Here is an 18980-nt window from a genome sequence, read left to right on the forward strand (position 1 = left end):
AAGGAGACCATGGACAACAAATATTTGATTATTTGATATTTCAGTAAGTATTCCTGGTCTATCCATACTTGATTTTGATGGTTTACTAATTCTTGATAACCCCTTTAACTGGTTCACGACCACCGGGTCCCGCTGCATGGAGAGGGCTCACGGGCTGAGCCCTCTTCATAGCCGTTAAGTCTTTGCTGCATATTGCTAGCGCCGATCGCGGGTGTTATCATAGCGATCGCTGCTGGCAAAGCTGCCGGCAGCCTCAAAAAGATGGCGGCGCATGGGCACCTGAAAAGGTTTTCACATCACAGGTGTGTCGTGTCAGGTTTAATAAAGGAGATTTCTTGCCTTGGGGTTGGGACAATCAGTTGTGTTGTGCAGAAGTCAGCTGATAGTCCTACTGAATAGACTGGTAGAATTTGTATTATGGCTAGAAAAAATCAGCTAAGTAAAGAAAAATGAGTGGCCATTTAACAAATGAAGGTCAGTCAGTCCAAAAGATTGGAAAAACCTTGAAAGTGTCCCCAAGTGCAGTTGCAAAAACCATCAAGCACTATAAAGAAACTGGCTCACATGAGGACCGCCCCAGGAAAGGAAGACCAAGAGTCACCTCTGCTGCAGAAGATAAGTTCATCTGGGTCACCAGACTCAGAAATCGCAGGTTAACAGCAGCTCAGATTATGGACCAGGTCAACGACACACAAGTTCTAGCAGCAGACACATCTCTACAGCAACTGTTAAGCGGAGGCTTTGTGCAGCAGCCTTCATGGTAAAATAGCTGTTAGGAAACCACTGGAAAAGCAACAAGCAGAAGAAAATTGTTTGGGATAAAGGACACAAGGAATGGACTTGAGAACAGTCAAAATCTGTGCTTTGGTCTGAGGAGTCCAAATTTGAGATCTATGGTTCCAACCTCTGTGTCTTTGTACGATGCAGAAAAGGTGAACAAATAGACTCTACATGCCTGGTTCCAACCGTGAAGCATGGAGGAGGAGGTGTGATGGTGCGAGGGTGCTTTGCTGGTGACACTGTGGGGTATTTATTCAAAATTGAAGGTATACTGAACCAGCATGGTTACTACAGCATGCTATTCCATCCAGTTTGCGTTTAGTTGGACCATCATATATTTTTCAACATGACATTGACCCCAAACACACATCCAGGCTGTGTATGAGCTGTTTGACCAAGAAGAAAGGTGATGGGGTGCCACGCAAGATGACCTGGCCTCCACAGTCACCAGACCTGAACCCAGTCGAGATGGTTTGGAGAGAGCTAGACCAAGAGTGAAGGCAAAAGGGCCAACAAGTGCTAAGAATCTCTGGGAACGCCTTCAAGACTATTGGAAGACCACTTCAGGTGACTACCTCTTGAAGCTTTTTTGTTAAATATCTAATTCTACATGTGTTAATTTATAGTTTTGATGCCTTCAGCGTGAATCTACAATTTTTATGGTGATGAAAATACAGAAAACTCTTTGAAAGAGAAGGTGTGTCCAAACTGTGTATATATGTATATATGTATAAGATATAGACAGGTAATAGCTTTTAGATCTAAGAGGGATAAATATGAAATTTACATAAATATATATATATAGAGAAATAGATGAGGTTCATTTATGATAGATAAATGGATAGCTAAATAGATGGATAATTTATATTATAAAAAACTGATGTGAGGATAACATATAAATAATAGATAAATCTATGAAAACAGAGTAAAAATTCAAAGTTATAAAAGTGACAACATATGAAAAGACCTATTTAACCTGCAACATGTGAGAACATCTTTTTCTTCTTTTAGAGAAGACATAGGTGGAGTATAGATAACAAATCTATAAGCTACTAAAGTTGTAGATTACTTCATAGAAATATTCCCAAATAAGTATATTAAAGTGAACTCCTGTTTTTGAGTTATTGAAATGTGGATATGAATGAGTTTACTTAGCATCTCCATGGGGTTTAAGGTGTTTAATCATTTACATGTTCTCCATTTTAAACAGGTCAAAACATCTGTCACACGTGAGGTGGGAGAAACCTTTCTAGCTAATAAATTTGTGTCAGTAATCTCAGTTAACATTGCGATTCGTACATTCTCAGCGCCATACCTGCATAGGTAATGAGATCAATGCTAAATGCTAGTAAGAGATTCGGGATGACAAATGGAAGTTATAAAAGGCACATTACTTAGAATAGGGAATGCTTAAGGATTAAATTCACACCTGCACATTGGGTTCTGTCACTTTCCTTTCACCATTTCAAAATGATTGGAGTGGTAATAGTTTTAATGATCCTCCAGTCTATTGCTACTATTATTAGCTGGAATAATTAAGGAAATTAGGCTTTTTATGCCTTTACTGCCAAGAATCGGACATTGGCTGCTTCAGTTAAAGGACAAATTTTTATTCCATTTTTAAATTTATTTATTTACGGGTAGTAACTGGGACTCTGTGGCGAGCAATAGAAATGAAATATTTTCAGCATACTAAACACTTGCTCAGCCAGCCTGTATTTTTTCAGGACTGTTCTCTCTGAAATCCCTAGATTAAATATTAACCAGCAGCCTAAATGCCTCCAAATGTATTGTAATAAAAAAAGACTAGTCTGAAGGACCTTCTGTCAGTGTGCCGCATCCTAAATCAAAAATATTTGACTGCAAATTGTTCCTGAACATCTTCTTAGCGTGGTATTAATCAGTTGCCATAAATTTCTTCATTATAATTGTCAAAAGACCCACTAGCATCTTTAATCAGTTGCCAGGCAATTAGTCGAGTTCAGTATCACTACCTGCATCTAATTGAATTTATTGTTATTTCGTCAAGATAAATAGCGTTTTGAAAGTCATCTAGTTCCGTCGCCTAATTCATCATTGTTATACCGAGGGATAGACTCGAGTATAAACAGATTAATTTTTGTAGGCATTGAAAAATGGACGTGCCAAAAAAGTCTGTGGTACCAATAACATCTAGGTCCCTGTCAGCAGTCTCATGTAGTGCATGAAATGAGATCTGGATGTTAATATGTTGTGCTGCCATGTACAATTCAGCTGACCAGCCTTCTTAATGTTGTCACTTACATGGATTTAATAGTCCCTTTCTTTCATTTTATCTAGTGACAGAGAACTGTAATTACATACTAGTTGGAGTGAATCTCGTTTGCTTAAAGAGTAGGAGGATGAGTTGTTTAAGATGCAGATGTAAATCACCGCTTATTCATTTACCCTATTTATCATCCAGCATCACTTGACACTGCCAGGAGTCTCACGTTGATGGGTGAAATGGCACACCTCCTGGAGAGTGATGATTACAAAGTTTAGGCTGTGACTTCCTGTTAGTATCACTGATCTCTTCTTGGAAGGTGGAGAAACTATAAATATGGAATATTGGGTTTCTTGTAGAGAAAAGCAAGAAGAGACATTTAATGAGATGGGCGCGTAAGCTTTCTGTAGATGTGTAGCCAAAAGGAAAAAATTACCTATACATAGTACTACTGATACTGTAGGCTGGTACAAGTCATATCCGTCTTATTTGTGGAATTTAATGGCATAAGAAGGTTAGAGAATTGTAAAACCTATGAGCATGTGATGTCATGATGATATTACAGAGATATCTCTAGTAATTATTGGCATTTTACAAAAATTACCTAAACCAACCATTCAAAAATTATTGGTAGTAGTAACCATGCATTCCCACAACGTATATAGAGTAGGGAGCCACAGTGTTGATCTATAGTACCTAGGGTCCACCAGTAAAATCTTTGCATGGTGCCCACCACTGTACAGCTATATGCAAATATTACCTGATTTCAATTTGCAAATGCCTAAAACATAGCTGACCCATAGCTTGCTTCCTAGCCCTTGTCTTGGACTGTTATGATCCTTGCATCCCTGTCAGTAACCTGCTGACTGACCTTTGTCTTCAACTTAGGCCTTCTTAGTTCTATGAGCCAGGGTAAAGTTTTCTTTAATCCATCCTGGAGAATGCGGTGCACACACACATTTATACACATCATACAAACATGCATGGGGGAAGATTTATCATACACGAGTGCTCTTGAGTCAAGAGGCTTAGGGCTCCTGCTGATACCTTATATTAATGTAATCTTTTGTGATCTGTTCACATGGTGTGGTGCTGTTACTGTGTGTCATTGGAGTGTTAAGTCCCAGAGTTTGGAGGCTTAGCCAAGCAGCAGGGTTCTTTGAACTCTTGCTTTGTACTTACTGTTGGTGCTAAATGATAATAAATCTCTATTTATATAGCTCTATCATATTCTGTAGTGCTTTACAGATCATGGGGAACATATACAAGCATAATAAGACACTGAGCAATACAGAGTAATGACACTTACAATCTTACAATCTATTAGCTAAAGTGGCTCCTTTAAACAAACGGCTAATATCTCTTATAATTATGCTGTTTACTTGATGCTTTCCAAAAAAAGTTTTTGGCCCCAAGCTGTCAATTAAAAGACCAGGTCCTTCCTTCACATAAAATTTTCTTCAATATCCTAAGAGAAAATGGGACAGCTGGAACATAGTATGGTGGATGGTGCCACCACATCTCATCGACTGACAAGTCATATCAGCTACAGCATGGATACAGCTGGAACAGCTTATAGCACACAGAGGCAGCCAGTGTTCTGGAGAACGGCTTACAGATGGGACATCTGCAACACCTCTGCCAACGTTTAGGCAAAGGGGTAGTTGCGAATAAGGCCTTCTACCTGTCAGATTCCATCTAGTGAGTCTGATCAACTCATCAGGGGATAATGCAGGGAAGACTCAGGTAATAGAAGCTGTAGATTCTGCCTGAATAGGCAATAGTTATGTGGGTGTAAGCTATTGACCAATGAGTTTGGCTGTATTGTAAACTGGAGTGTAATTGGAGAGGTGCTACCAACTGACTAGGAGGATAAAACCCCTGGGCAGTGGGGGGAAAGCTCTTTAAGGCCCGAGCTCTTACCACATGAGCATTTCTTAGATTGCAAGGTCTGTCTGCAGAGACACAGTAAAGAGAGAGATAGTGTTTAGTACACAGTCAGTGCTGACACTTAACCTAATCCCAGGACCAGACTCAAATCCAGAGCTGCAGCTTCCACAGTTTGGACACAACTCCATCCAAATTCGAGGCTGGTGAGCGATTCCTAAGGACCCTCTCCATGACCACTCCAGTAATCTAAATCTGCTGTGAGACTGTTTAGGCGCCTTGCCTGCTGTTGTTCAATAAAGAACCGTGAGTTATTTTGCACAACGTTGCCTCCATCTCTGTCCCTGGATACGACTGTCACCACCACATGCTCCCCATCCATTACCCAGGGACTCATCCTACAGACACCTCAGGGGTTGCCCCAGGGAGAACCAGTACATCAGCCTCTCCCTCCATATTTCTTGCACACACCACCTGCTGGAGACCTGCCAGGCTGTAGGACAGTCCTCTGGTCCCCATACCAAGCACCGTGACATCAAAGTGCCTAGGCCGCAACCGCCAGCCACGCTGGTATTCTGGGCCTGGCTGCCTCTATGCCCCAAGAAAAGGCTAGGCCCCGGTGGGGGATGTTGCATCATTTTTTGTGATATGTTCACATGGTGTGGTGCTGTAACTGTGTGTCTTTGGGGTGTTAAGTCCCAGGGTTTGGAGGCCTAGCCCAGCAGCAGGGTGCTTTGAACTCTTGTTTTGCACTTGCTGTAGGTGCTAAATGCTAATAAATCTCTATTTATATAGATCCCTCATATAGCTCCATACAAACATAATAAGACACTGAGCAATAGAGAGAAATGACACTGTCAGACAAAACTATAAGAATGAGAGCTCTACTCTTAAAGGGGTATTCCAGGAATCCGCATAATTCATATAGAAATGGGTCCAATTTTGCCCCTGTTAGCAGAAAAATGCTGTTGACATGCACTGTAATGAAGAATTACAGGTCATGTGATCACCACTATGTTCGGCTGTGGTAGTTGGTTGCACTGCATCCAGTATGGCCAGTGTTGTGGTAATGTGCAGGGATGGCAGTTACATGCATCATTATTATGGTAACAGAGCAAGAAAGTATGTTACATCATCACTGGGAGCAGAGCATAAGAGGGAGGAGGAGTTACTGAGAACTAAATCTTGGGATCTTGGGACTTGGAGTTTCTAGTGGCAGCAGAGGTCGCATTAACGCCTCACCACGCGTCATAGACGCGTGATGAGGCGCAATTACCCCCCAAAATAATTGCCATGCGTAAAAGAACGCATTGCAATTATTCCCTGTAGCGCGCAGGCTGAGCGGCCCGGCACGCGCTGCAAAAGAGGGAAATGTTAGTAGCGGGATAGCATCGCGCGCCGGGCCACTCAGCGGGACACGTGACAAAGTGTTCTGTGTCAGCAGCGCTCCGGAGAGACCCGGAGTGGGAGCGCAGGCCCTGGGAGACACGTGGACAGCAGGGCTGCGGCTCCTCGGCTGTAGGATCCCGACAGGACCGGAGACCAGTGCCAGGTGAGTGTGAGGCCCACCTGTGGAGTGCACCGCGCTCACTGCACTCTGTGTAGTGAGTGTGCGTGTAGTGAGTGTGCTCTGTGTGTGTGTGTGTGTGTATTGAGCGTGCTGCTGTGTGTGTGCGTGTAGTGAGCGTGCTGCTCTGTGTGTGTGTAGTGAGCGTGCTGCTCTGTGTGTGTGTAGTGAGCGTGCTGCTCTGTGTGTGCGTAGTGAGGGTGCTCTGTGTGTGTGTGTAGTGAGTGTGCTGCTGTGTGTGTGTAGTGAGCGTGCTGCTGTGTGTGTGTAGTCAGCGTGCTGCTGTGTGTGTGTAGTGAGCGTGCTGCTGTGTGCGTGTAGTGAGCATGCTGCTGTGTGTGTGTAGTGAGCGTGCTGCTGTGTGTGTGTAGTGAGCGTGCTGCTCTGTGTTTGTGTGTGTGTGTGTAGTGAGTGTGCTGCTCTGTGTAGTGTGTGTGTGTAGTGAGCGTGCTGCTCTGTGTATGTGTGTGTGCGTGTGTAGTGAGCGTGCTGCTCTGTGTATGTGTGTGTGTGCGTGTGTAGTGAGCGTGCTGCTCTGTGTATGTGTGTGCGTGTGTAGTGAGCGTGCTGCTCTGTGTATGTGTGTGTGCGTATATAGTGAGCGTGCTGCTCTGTGTATGTGTGTGTGCGTGTGTAGTGAGCGTGCTGCTCTGTGTATGTGTGTGTGCGTGTGTAGTGAGCGTGCTGCTCTGTGTATGTGTGTGCGTGTGTAGTGAGCGTGCTGCTCTGTGTATGTGTGTGTGTAGTGAGCGTGCTGCTCTGTGTATGTGTGTGTGCGTGTGTAGTGAGCGTGCTGCTCTGTGTATGTGTGTGTGCGTGTGTAGTGAGCGTGCTGCTCTGTGTATGTGTGTGTGCGTGTGTAGTGAGCGTGCTGCTCTGTGTATGTGTGTGTGCGTGTATAGTGAGCGTGCTGCTCTGTGTATGTGTGTGTGCGTGTGTAGTGAGCGTGCTGCTCTGTGTATGTGTGTGTGCGTGTGTAGTGAGTGTGCTGCTCTGTGTAGTGTGTGTGTGTAGTGAGCGTGCTGCTCTGTGTATGTGTGTGTGCGTGTGTAGTGAGCGTGCTGCTCTGTGTATGTGTGTGTGTGCGTGTGTAGTGAGCGTGCTGCTCTGTGTATGTGTGTGCGTGTGTAGTGAGCGTGCTGCTCTGTGTATGTGTGTGTGCGTGTATAGTGAGCGTGCTGCTCTGTGTATGTGTGTGTGCGTGTGTAGTGAGCGTGCTGCTCTGTGTATGTGTGTGTGCGTGTGTAGTGAGCGTGCTGCTCTGTGTATGTGTGTGCGTGTGTAGTGAGCGTGCTGCTCTGTGTATGTGTGTGTGTAGTGAGCGTGCTGCTCTGTGTATGTGTGTGTGCGTGTGTAGTGAGCGTGCTGCTCTGTGTATGTGTGTGTGCGTGTGTAGTGAGCGTGCTGCTCTGTGTATGTGTGTGTGCGTGTGTAGTGAGCGTGCTGCTCTGTGTATGTGTGTGTGCGTGTGTAGTGAGCGTGCTGCTCTGTGTATGTGTGTGTGCGTGTGTAGTGAGTGTGCTGCTCTCTGTATGTGTGTGTGCGTGTATAGTGAGCGTGCTGCTCTGTGTGTGCATGTGTAGTGAGCGTGCTGCTCTGTGTGTGTGTGTAGTGAGCGTGCTGCTCTGTGTGTGTGTGTGTAGTGAGCGTGCTGCTCTGTGTGTGCGTGTGTAGTGAGCGTGCTGCTCTGTGTGTGCGTGTGTAGTGAACGCGCTGCTCTGTGTATGTGTGTGTGCGTGTGTAGTGAGCGTGCTGCTCTGTGTATGTGTGTGTGCGTGTGTAGTGAGCGTGCTGCTCTGTGTATGTGTGTGTGCGTAGTGAGCGTGCTGCTCTGTGTATGTGTGTGTGCGTGCGTAGTGAGCGTGCTGCTCTGTGTGTGTGCGTGTGTAGTGAGCGTGCTGCTCTGTGTATGTGTGTGTGCGTGTGTAGTGAGCGTGCTGCTCTGTGTGTGCGTGTGTAGTGAGCGTGCTGCTCTGTGTGTGCGTGTGTAGTGAGCGTGCTGCTCTGTGTGTGCGTGTGTAGTGAGCGTGCTGCTCTGTGTGTGCATGTGTAGTGAGCGTGCTGCTCTGTGTGTGTGCGTGTGTAGTGAGCGTGCTGCTCTGTGTGTGCGTGTGTAGTGAGCGTGCTGCTCTGTGTGTGCGTGTGTAGTGAGTGTGCTGCTCTGTGTGTGCGTGTGTAGTGAGCGTGCTGCTCTGTTTGTGCGTGTGTAGTGAGCGTGCTGCTCTGTGTGTGTGTGTAGTGAGCGTGCTGCTCTGTGTGTGCATGTGTAGTGAGCGTGCTGCTCTGTGTGTGCGTGTGTAGTGAGCGTGCTGCTCTGTGTGTGCGTGTGTAGTGAGCGTGCTGCTCTGTGTGTGCGTGTGTAGTGAGCGTGCTGCTCTGTGTATGTGTGTGTGCGTGTGTAGTGAGCGTGCTGCTCTGTGTGTGCGTGTGTAGTGAGCGTGCTGCTCTGTGTGTGCGTGTGTAGTGAGCGTGCTGCTCTGTGTGTGCGTGTGTAGTGAGCACGCTGCTCTGTGTGTGCGTGGGTAGTGAGCACGCTGCTCTGTGTGTGCGTGTGTAGTGAGCGTGCTGCTCTGTGTGTGTGTGTGTGTAGTGAGTGCGCGGTGAAGATGATTTTCATGTATAAATAGCGTCTGTTAACACTATATACAGCTAGAAGTTTTATATTTTTATTACACAAAATTTAATACTCCTCCTCGGCTAAAAATACTCCCCAAAAATAGGAGGAGGAGTATTATTACCCTTCTGTAAAAATCTTAGTGCGACCTCTGAGTAGCAGCCATCTTGGTGATAACTCCTCCTACTTTAGAGAGGTCATGAAACTTTTTGAATCATAAAATCAAACTATTTAAGATTCATTTTGTGATTTTTGTTACATTCATTTATTTATAGCATCATGGGTTTTTGTATCAGACATTCATATTTCCGGAATACCCCTTTAAGAGCTTACAATCTATTAGCTAAAGTGGATCGTTTAAACAAATTTATACTAAGAATGAGTAGCATAGCATAGCATAACTGTATAATACATGGATGTATGATTCATGTTTTTCTTTAATGTTGGCTAATATCTCTGATAATTATGCTGTTTACATGCTGCTTTCCAAAAAAAGTTTTTGGCCCCAAGCTGTCAATTAAGACACCAAGTCCTTCCTTTACATACAATTTTCCTCAATATCCTAAGAGAAAATGGGACAGCTGACAGCTGGAACATAGTATGGTGGATGGCGCCACCACATCTCATTGACTGACAAGTCATATCAGCTACAGCATGGATACAGCTGGAACAGCTTATAGCACAAAGAGGTAGCCAGTGCTCTGGAGAATGGCCAGAATAAGGGTATGTCCAAGGCCATATGTAGAAGATATAGCAATGACATTTTTGTAGGACTTTTATATTAAAATGTGGTCTGTAAAAATCAGATCAGAAATCAGATATATGGGTCAGTTTTAACATAATTGTCCATAACCCATAATGGTTTCCAAGTATGTAACCCTCTGCAAATATTGTTCTAGCCCAAAAGATACACTGTACAGTGAAAGTTCTGTGCCACTGAATCTAGGGGTCAGATCAAGGCTTAAATAGCCGAGAGCATGGTTTTTGTGTTTACTTTGGGTATGAAGGGGAAGAGACTGCTGTGAGATGTGTCTGGTACCGATGTTGTGTGGTTTGTGACCACTTCTTGTGAAAGTACTTCTTTAGTTTGTCATTAAATTTAATTCAGTCATACATGTACCTGCCTCTACTTTCCTCATTCACAAGGGTGTAACGACAGGGGTAGCAACCACAGCAGCTATTATTGGGCCCACAGTGTCAGGGGGTCCTGTTCATCTGGGGTATTTGGTGTGAATATGTTATTTGTGTGTACCATATTTTTTGGACTATCAGGTGCACTTTTTAGCAAGAAAAAATCTTGCTAAAAAGTGCCTGCGTTTTATAGACCGAAGGTCAAGAGTATCCAGCACTGCCAGACCCTCCTGACCGCTGTAATGGAGATCGGATGATGCCCTGACATAGATCTGCACCCGATCACCCAAAGAGTAGAGCCTCTGCACTGCTCTTTCCCACTGCCTTCAGGATCATGTGACTGATCACATGCTTCTTACATCACCACAGGTCCTGATACTGCAGAGAATGGGGACATGCTGCGCTGGGACAGGGTAAGAAGAAAAGGGGTAGAGGGAGTCTGTGTGTGTAGAGTAGTTCCCAGTGTGTTCCTTATTTGTGTATGTTGCAGTGTCCACTGTGTATAGTAGTGAACAGTGTATGCAGCAGTGTTGAGTGTGCTCCTTTTTCTGTTTGTGTGTGTATAGCTCATCTGTGTGTGTAAATGTATGAATGTAGCACAGCAGTATGTGTAAATGTATGGATGTAGCAGAGCTGTGTGTGTAAATATATGGGTGAAGCAGGGCTGTGTGTGTAAAAGTATGGATGTAGCAGGGCTGTGTGTGTAAATGTATGGATGAAGTTGAGCTGTGTGTGTAAATGTATGGATAAAGAAGAGCTGTGTGTGTAAATGTATGGATGAAGCAGAGCTGTGTGTGCTGTGCTTTAGTGCGACCAACAGGGATATTTTAATTGGTGTAAAATATATTTTTCCTTTTTGGAAGCCTTAATCTTGGGTGTATCCTGTAGTAAGAAGTGTCTTATAGTCTGAAAAATACGGTATTTGTGATGTGTATATGCTGTATGGTTTTGTATATGTTTCATGGGTGTATATGATAGTGTATGTATGTGTGTATATATGGTGTGTATATACTGTTTGTATAATTGAGGCCCCATTCAGAAGTGGGGCCCTGCCTCTCTTAGTTACGCCATTGCCTGTTCATCTTCTATTATATTTGTTAATTTATTTGTACTTTACACTGCAGATGTGTCTACTTACATTGCACTGTATTTTATACTGATTTTACATAGTATAGTTTGTATGGCTCATTCTCATTCACAATCCTTGACACATTGTTAACCGAAGAAAGCAGAATCGAAAATTAAAATTCTTGGCTACTCTTTTATTATTAAAGGAAATCTACCAAAATCAAACTTGATTAACCAAGGGCACTTGATGGGCACATTATCTCCTGCAGAAGTACAGGAGTCATCTATCTACTCACCTGCAGGTGCTCCATTCAATATGTGGGAAAAACTATCCAAGAGCTACAAGGATTGGGAGCCCATTAGAGACATTATTAACAACCAAGATACTCCCGTTGCCAGACACATCTGGGAATTTCACCAAGGACATCCAGAAGTGATCAGTTTCCAAGGCATTGAAGCTGTGGATCCCTTGGTGAGAGGAGGAAATATAGGTATTTACTGTGTATATATGTATATACGGTGTATATATGTATATGGTGTGTATATGTGTATTTATGCATTTACTTTGTATATATGTATATACAGTGTATATATCTATATACTGTGTATATATGTATAGATACATATACTGTGTATTTATGGATATACTGTGTATATATGCATAGATGCAAATATTGTATTTATACACGCATATATTTATATAAGCATATATATATATATATATATATACATACATACATATGATGTAAGTGTGTTTTTGTATATGTTGTGTGTATGTGCTGTATATACTAAATATGTGTGTATGTATATGCAGTATGTGTATATATGGTGTTTTTATGCTGCTTGTATGTGTATATATGGTCAGTATATACTCTGTGTATTAGTGTATAAATGTATATGAGTGCATAAATGTGTGTGTATAAGTGTATACTTGTATGTATCTGAGTGTAGAAGTTTATGTGTATATATCAGTGTATCAGTGAATGTGTGTATAAACATATCTGTATAAGGGTACATTCAAAAGACAGTATGGGGGATGTATATCTGGCCGCATATTTGCTGCCGGATATACTTCCCTCATAGGTCTCTATAGTGCCTGCCCTCAGTACGGTGAACACAACAAGTACTCATATTTTCGAGCTGTGGCCGCAAAAGAGATAGAGTATGCTCTATCTTTGGCCATAACAACCACCATGCGTCTCTATTCTCTATGGAGAGGGGATGGGTGAGCCGTTATCACCTCTACTCCTCTCCAGCACACCAGACGTTTACCTGCCAGGCTATAGGCAGGGGGGGGGGGGATGCAAATGTTTATGTGAATGCAGCCTAAATATGTATATATTTTTTTAAGGGGAAGGGGGGCCCCCATGCAGAAATCTGCTACGGGGCCCAGCCTCTCCTAGTCACGCCCCTTGTCTAGACCAGATGTCCAAGTCAGTGTAGGAGATGTGGATGCTGACCCCGAACTCTGTGCTCTGCAGATGATCTACCCCTCATACTGTAAATACTTGCATATAAATCTGAAGCTCCTATTATTACTACTTATAAAAACTGGGAAATGTTATTGACTGGAGTATAAGCCCCTCTGGTAGGAAATGCAGCTGCTACTCTAATAACATGTCCAGCATGCCCAGCAGCAACCGCACTGGGGCAGGGTCCGGCAGGCTATATACACTGGGGCAGGGTCCGGCAGGCTATATACACTGGGGCAGGGTCCGGCAGGCTATATACACTGGGGCAGGGTCCGGCAGGCTATATACACTGGGGCAGGGTCCGGCAGGCTATATACACTGGGGCAGGGGCTGGCAGGCTATATACACTGGGGCAGAGCCTGGCTGGCTATACACTGGGGCAGAGGCTGGCAGGCTATATACACTGGGGCAGGGGCTGGCTGACTATATACTGGGGAGGCTGTCACCAATCCATTTCCCACCCTCGGCTTATACTCGAGTCAATAGGTTTTCCCAGTATTTTGTGGTAAAATTAGGGGCCTCGGCTTATACTTGGGTCGGCTTATACTCGAGTATATACGGTACTTAAAGATTCACCAACTTTATCAAAAGTTTTATAACTGCAGTGCATTTTTAAATCAACAGTCAAAAGCAAAAATTGGCTTCAAAATAAATTCCTGGAAATTTCTTACCAATCTTAGTTGATGTGCTATACATTGTGGTGTCATTATTATTAAGCCATTAATTGATGTTCAGATTGACTGAAAAAGTCTCATAATTAAAAACATGTGGAATGAAGTAGTAAAAATTTGTGGAATTAATCATCCATCACATATAATTTTCATTTTTTCATTAATATTTGTACACATTTTTCAACATTTATTTGAACACTGAGCAATAATCAGCAACCACATAGAGAGACTGGGACGATAAGTCCTGGTGACCCTATTAAATAGAAAGGTAAAGGCATGCAAAGGTTATAGAACAAGCAATTAGACACTGGAGTGAAATAGACTACATTAACATTTGTGGCTTCTTGTAGCTATTACGAACATTAAAGGCGCACAGAATATCCTTTTGTAGGCTGTGCAGGTATTACTGCTTTGATCATAACTACAGAATATATCTTTATACACATATATAAAGTATGATCCTGGATACAAATATGTATTTTTTATCCTGGAATGGAGGTTACAGGATACATGTCACATTATAATGCTTATTTTCACAGAGGAACAGATTATGGATGCCTCCAAAGTGTCAATTGCAAATGTTGGACTGTATTTTAAATATGTGAAAAAGAAAAAAGCAGCTCACTTACATCTTAAAGTCATTTTCAGTAGAGAAAGAATACAATGGTTGCTCATATGAGGACCCACAGAAATCATCAAAATTATGAAAGCTAGGCGCCCACTCCCTTGAAATTCCTCTACTTGTCTCTGAACCAAGTAAGGATGCTTGTGCCATAAAACCAGTATCCACAGAAATCAGATGGTCCAATGGGAGGGAGTATCAAAGGCCACTAAGTGTCACACCAGTAACAGGGAACAATTAAATAATTCAGAATTTTTTACTTCTGTTAGCATCATGTTTAGTATGTATTTGTGCGGGACATTATGTATGTGTGCGAAACATTATGAAGCAAGTTTGTAGGATGGCCACATGGTAAGATATTAACATATGAAGATTTTGAGGCATAAAGGTGTTGCAACATACTTGGTCGTAATAGGGTATGCCAGGTCACCACAGGCAGGGGGGCTAGGAGGGATATGGGAATCTCACTTGGTTGAAGAAAGTTGTGATTTTGTGGGGATCCCTAGCGGACATATTGATCATTTATTTCTACTTCCCCAGACACCAGACTTATAACATCATGTAATATTTTTTATATAGTTTATATGTTTTTTATCCCCTTTATTTTATCAAACTGTTAGTTTTGTATTGTATGTATATGTCTACCTTTATCTAGGCTACCTTTTTCTAACTCATTTGTTTGTAAGCACTATCCTTTTTTATATTAAAACTTAAATTTAATAAGAGCCTTTTTGTGTTCAAATGATTCTATAACTTAGAAGAGAAATGACTTAAATTGATTGGTAAATTGGTGAGTGTAATATTGTATTTGGGCATAATCTAATGCAAGTTGTGTCGTCAGACTTTAATATGATGAGTGGAGGCAGCCAGAATCTGGAGGTCGGAGAGCTGTCAGAAAATGGTCCAGTGTGACCCGACAGACGCCCTTCCTGAACCGCAGTCTGTGATGCTGACAATTACCATTACAATCAGTCCATTGAAGGCAACTATTTAGCTCAACATATTAGGAAAGGGAAGTTTTGACTCATTAAAACCAAATAAAATATATAACTTTTTAAAAATGTAAATGACTTCTGCACACAATCTCTTACATAATTATCAAGTCTATATAAGCATACTGTCCTGAGTGAAAATTGTTGAATATAGTACTCTTTATCAAATGTAGATGAGCACCAGCAAATGCTGGAGGCCCCGCCCCCAGTTGCACTGATTATGTCTGGAGGCTCTGGTATAGAACCCTGATAAATGTCCCCCATGGAATCTAATATATAAAGCTGAGTATAAGTGTGTGTGTGTATGTATGTATGTATGTCCACGAAAGGAATCTACACCATTGCGTTTACAATCACCAGATTTTGCACAGACACTCTGCGTGACTCAGGGAACGTCATAGACTAGGCTTTGAGCCGAAATATACACGCTTTCCAAAATCCATGCACAGATAATGCGCGTGAAAAGGACTCAGGTCTATCTTTTCTATGGCAATTGATGTGTGAAAAATGCATTGCACTTGCACTGGACTTGCATGTGTCTCAGAGTGCAATGCGTTTTTTGTTGCATCTCCATAGACTTTTATGGTGCGTTTTTCACGCTCTTGACTTGCAAAAGTAGAGCATGTTAAAAAAAATATGCGCGTGTGTGAACAGAAATGCAAATCTGAAAAAGCCTGTTGATTACAATGGGTTAGAGAGCAATGCAAGTTCTGCACGTTAAAAGCATGCGCAGAACGCGCATGTTATCATTATCAAAGATTTTTAGGTGTAAAAGAGTGCCAAAAAAATTGCACATTTTTTTTTGGTGATCTTTTGGAGTCTAAAAATTGCAAGAGCCTTTTTCCTGTCACAGTCCAGTGGATTAAAGAGGACCTATAAGAGCGAATTGGGACCCTAAATCCCCCACAGAAGCACTAGAGATGGGAGTATTAAGGTTTTTTTTTAATAGCATTCATGGAGGTACTTGCTAAAGGGCTATTTGGAACACTAAACCCACGGTCCATAAGGACCTGTGGGTGGTTTAGTGTCCCACACAATGGCAAAAAAATTGCAAGGCCACTCTGCTACCCACCCTGGTGTATGTGCTTTGACTCTTTTTGCTATTAATAAATCTTTAATCACTTTAATAAATCTGAAAGGCAACAGAGCTCCGAAGTTAGATATCTAGGCTGCATCTAGGCTGCTTAATGATAAATAACCCCCAATGAGTGTTTTTTAGAATAATTATTTTGTATTTTCAAGTTTTAGATATGTCTTGTTTTTAGAAACCCCTCTTTAGAGCCAAAAATGGTGATATTTATTCTGGGGTCTACTTTATGCAGTTAGTGGGTACTTATCCAAGGCACATATTAACGCTATAACAAATACTACAGTAAAGTATGATGAGAGGAGATGCAGACAACTGCTGGGTGTAAGAAAGGGTAGGAAGAAAGTGCAAGAGAACTTTTATCATCTGGATGAATAGCTGATATACCTGGTAACGGTTCCTGATAATCTATTATGTATTTCCTACAGTTGTAAGCATTGTACATATGCATATGTTGTGTAATGTAGATGAGATATGAACTGCACAATATGTTGACTTCAGTAAAAAGGGAATATTTTGCTTTAATATTTCAAGACGACTAATTATTTATGTATCGGAGTCAGCCATCATTCCCAGGGAGAAGTCCGAGTGGTATGTCTACATCAGTATGCATGTGCTTCCCTGTGTTATCAGGACGTTCTAGCTCTGTGCATGTCTCCAACTCATATCTGTGCTACTTGGGATTCATGAAGTCCATATCACTCAGTTAAGAGAGGAATCACAGCATTGTCCTGTACAAACTCTGCCTGCAGCGGAGATACTGCTAATTAATGTACCGGAGCTGCACAAACAGGATAGTGTGTTTATTTCCAAGGCTCTGCCAGCATCTCAGATGAATCATCCTTTACACTTGTATACAAGGCCCAGGCAGCGTCTGCTAATGGTTCTGCTATCTAGATCATCAACACGTCAGTCCTATCGTCATCATCAGCCATATTCTGTCCATTGTGCCTCGTCATTTTATGGCGGCTGCTATATCACAACTTGGTGATCATATTGACAATGAACCAGGGCAGACCCCATTAACATGAGGGTATACTACAGAAAAACCAATAACATTCAGATAGTGCCTGTGTAACGGCAGGACACAAACCAGGACAGCGAGCCCTAGCACTGAGCCCCCCAATCTGTCCCTGCCTGGTTATTTGGTCCCCCCTAAACGGAGGCCAATAACTGGTCGATGATCCTTCCCTGGGTAAAAACACAATAAAGTGGAGTAAACAGTCCAAAATATGCGCAATATATCAGAAATCTAGAGATAGAGCTAGTGTGAACACAGCTGACAGCAGTTTGACCAGTAAGGAGTGAAGGCTTAGTGGGAAACTTACAGAAAGACGAGGCCCTGCCGCAGGTCAAAGAAATCACAGGTCCACAGTGTTAACTCCTGCAAGACCGAAGCGAGTTCAGAGTGAGAGGTGTGGCAGAGAGGTCAGGCACTAGAGCCCAGTTCAGACTGCCGGAAAAGACAAAACTCAACGTCTGCTAAACTTACTAGGACGGACAGAGAAGGAAGCAGGGGCAGGTGTCACCAAAGAGCTTACGTAAGCTAATTTTAACAATGTCCATATATTCTCTATTAATAACATTTACCAAAAATTCGGCACAAGGTTACGCTTATTAGTGATTTATTGGTATGGAGGAATGCTCATTTTAAAGTATTTCAGCAAGTCATTGGAGTAGCATGGTACTAGGACAGTACTATGCAAGTGTATCAGTACATAAATATATGCTAAAACTGGATACATGTGTGTAACAGTGTATAAATGTGTGTATATACACATATCTATATTTTCTTAAGTGGTAGGTGGGTCCCATTCAGCAGTCTGCTATGGGGTCTTGCCTCTCCTAGTTACGCATCTGATCCATACGTCAGTAAAAAGGTAGGGGGCACATTTAGAGATGCATGTGCAATATCCCCCACCGGGGCCTAGCCTTTTCTTGGGGCCTGGAGGCAGCCGGGGCCCAGAATCCCAGAGTGGCTGGCGGTTGCGGCCTAGGCACGCTGAGGTCACGGTGGTTGGTATGGGGACCGGAGGGCTGTCCTACAGCCTGGCAGGTCTCCAGCAGGTGGTGTGTGCAAAAATATGGAGGGAGAGGTTGATGTACTGCTTCTCCCTGGAGCAACCCCTTAATGTCTGTAAGATATGGATGGGGAGCCCGTGGTGGTGACAGCTGTATCAAGGGATCCGACGGAGGCAACGTTGTTGAAAATAACTCAAGGCTCTTTATTGAACAGCAGCAGACAATGGGCCTAAACGGTCTCAGAACAGATACAGGTTACAGGAATGGTCATGGAGAGGAGTCCTCAGGAATAGTGCACCAGCCTGGTAGTAGATGCAGGCTGGGATGGAGCTGTGTTCAGTGTCGGAAGCTGCAGCTCTGAGTCTCCTGACTCTGGTCCTGGGATTAGCTAAGTGTCAGCCCTGATGGTGGACTGACACTGTCTCTCTCTTCCCTCTGTAAACTGGTAAGAGGATCTGCTCTCTAGGGAGAGCTGGTGGTAAAGACCTGAGGCCCCTTCCTGTCCAGGGGTTTTATTATCCTGGCCAGGTGGTGTCTAACTCTCCAATCGCACTCTAGTCTACATGCTGAAACACAATTGGTTGGAACTCAGACCCAATAAACCATTGCCTGTTCAGGCAGAATCTACAGCTGCTAATTAACCGAGTCTTCCTGTATTCCCCCTTAATGAGTTGATCAGACTCAATAGATGGGTCCTAACAGGTAGAGGGCAGGGGTGTTGCACATGTGTGTTACAGATTTAACTGGTTGAGGAATATTGAGACTACACACCTAGTGCATTGCTTGGACAATATCTCAGTATTAGTTAACCTCTTGCGTCTC

General features: G+C 43.0%; 1 protein-coding gene across 2 annotated transcripts in view; it reads left to right on the forward strand.

Moving 5' to 3' along the window:
- The window catches only part of LOC140074045 (UPF0462 protein C4orf33 homolog), a 55284-nt gene that overhangs the window by 1199 nt on the left and 35105 nt on the right, over positions 1-18980 (forward strand). The window contains exon 2 of one of the 2 annotated variants that reach the window (XM_072119407.1): positions 10594-10637. The exons of the other annotated variant lie outside the window; for it this stretch is intronic. Coding sequence (XP_071975508.1) covers positions 10612-10637 — 26 coding nt within the window. The 5' untranslated portion in view covers positions 10594-10611. The remainder of the gene's footprint in view (positions 1-10593; positions 10638-18980) is intronic. 2 annotated transcript variants of the gene reach the window in all.

Source organism: Engystomops pustulosus, chromosome 1 (assembly GCF_040894005.1).
Source record: "Engystomops pustulosus chromosome 1, aEngPut4.maternal, whole genome shotgun sequence".
Taxonomy (NCBI): domain Eukaryota; kingdom Metazoa; phylum Chordata; class Amphibia; order Anura; family Leptodactylidae; genus Engystomops; species Engystomops pustulosus.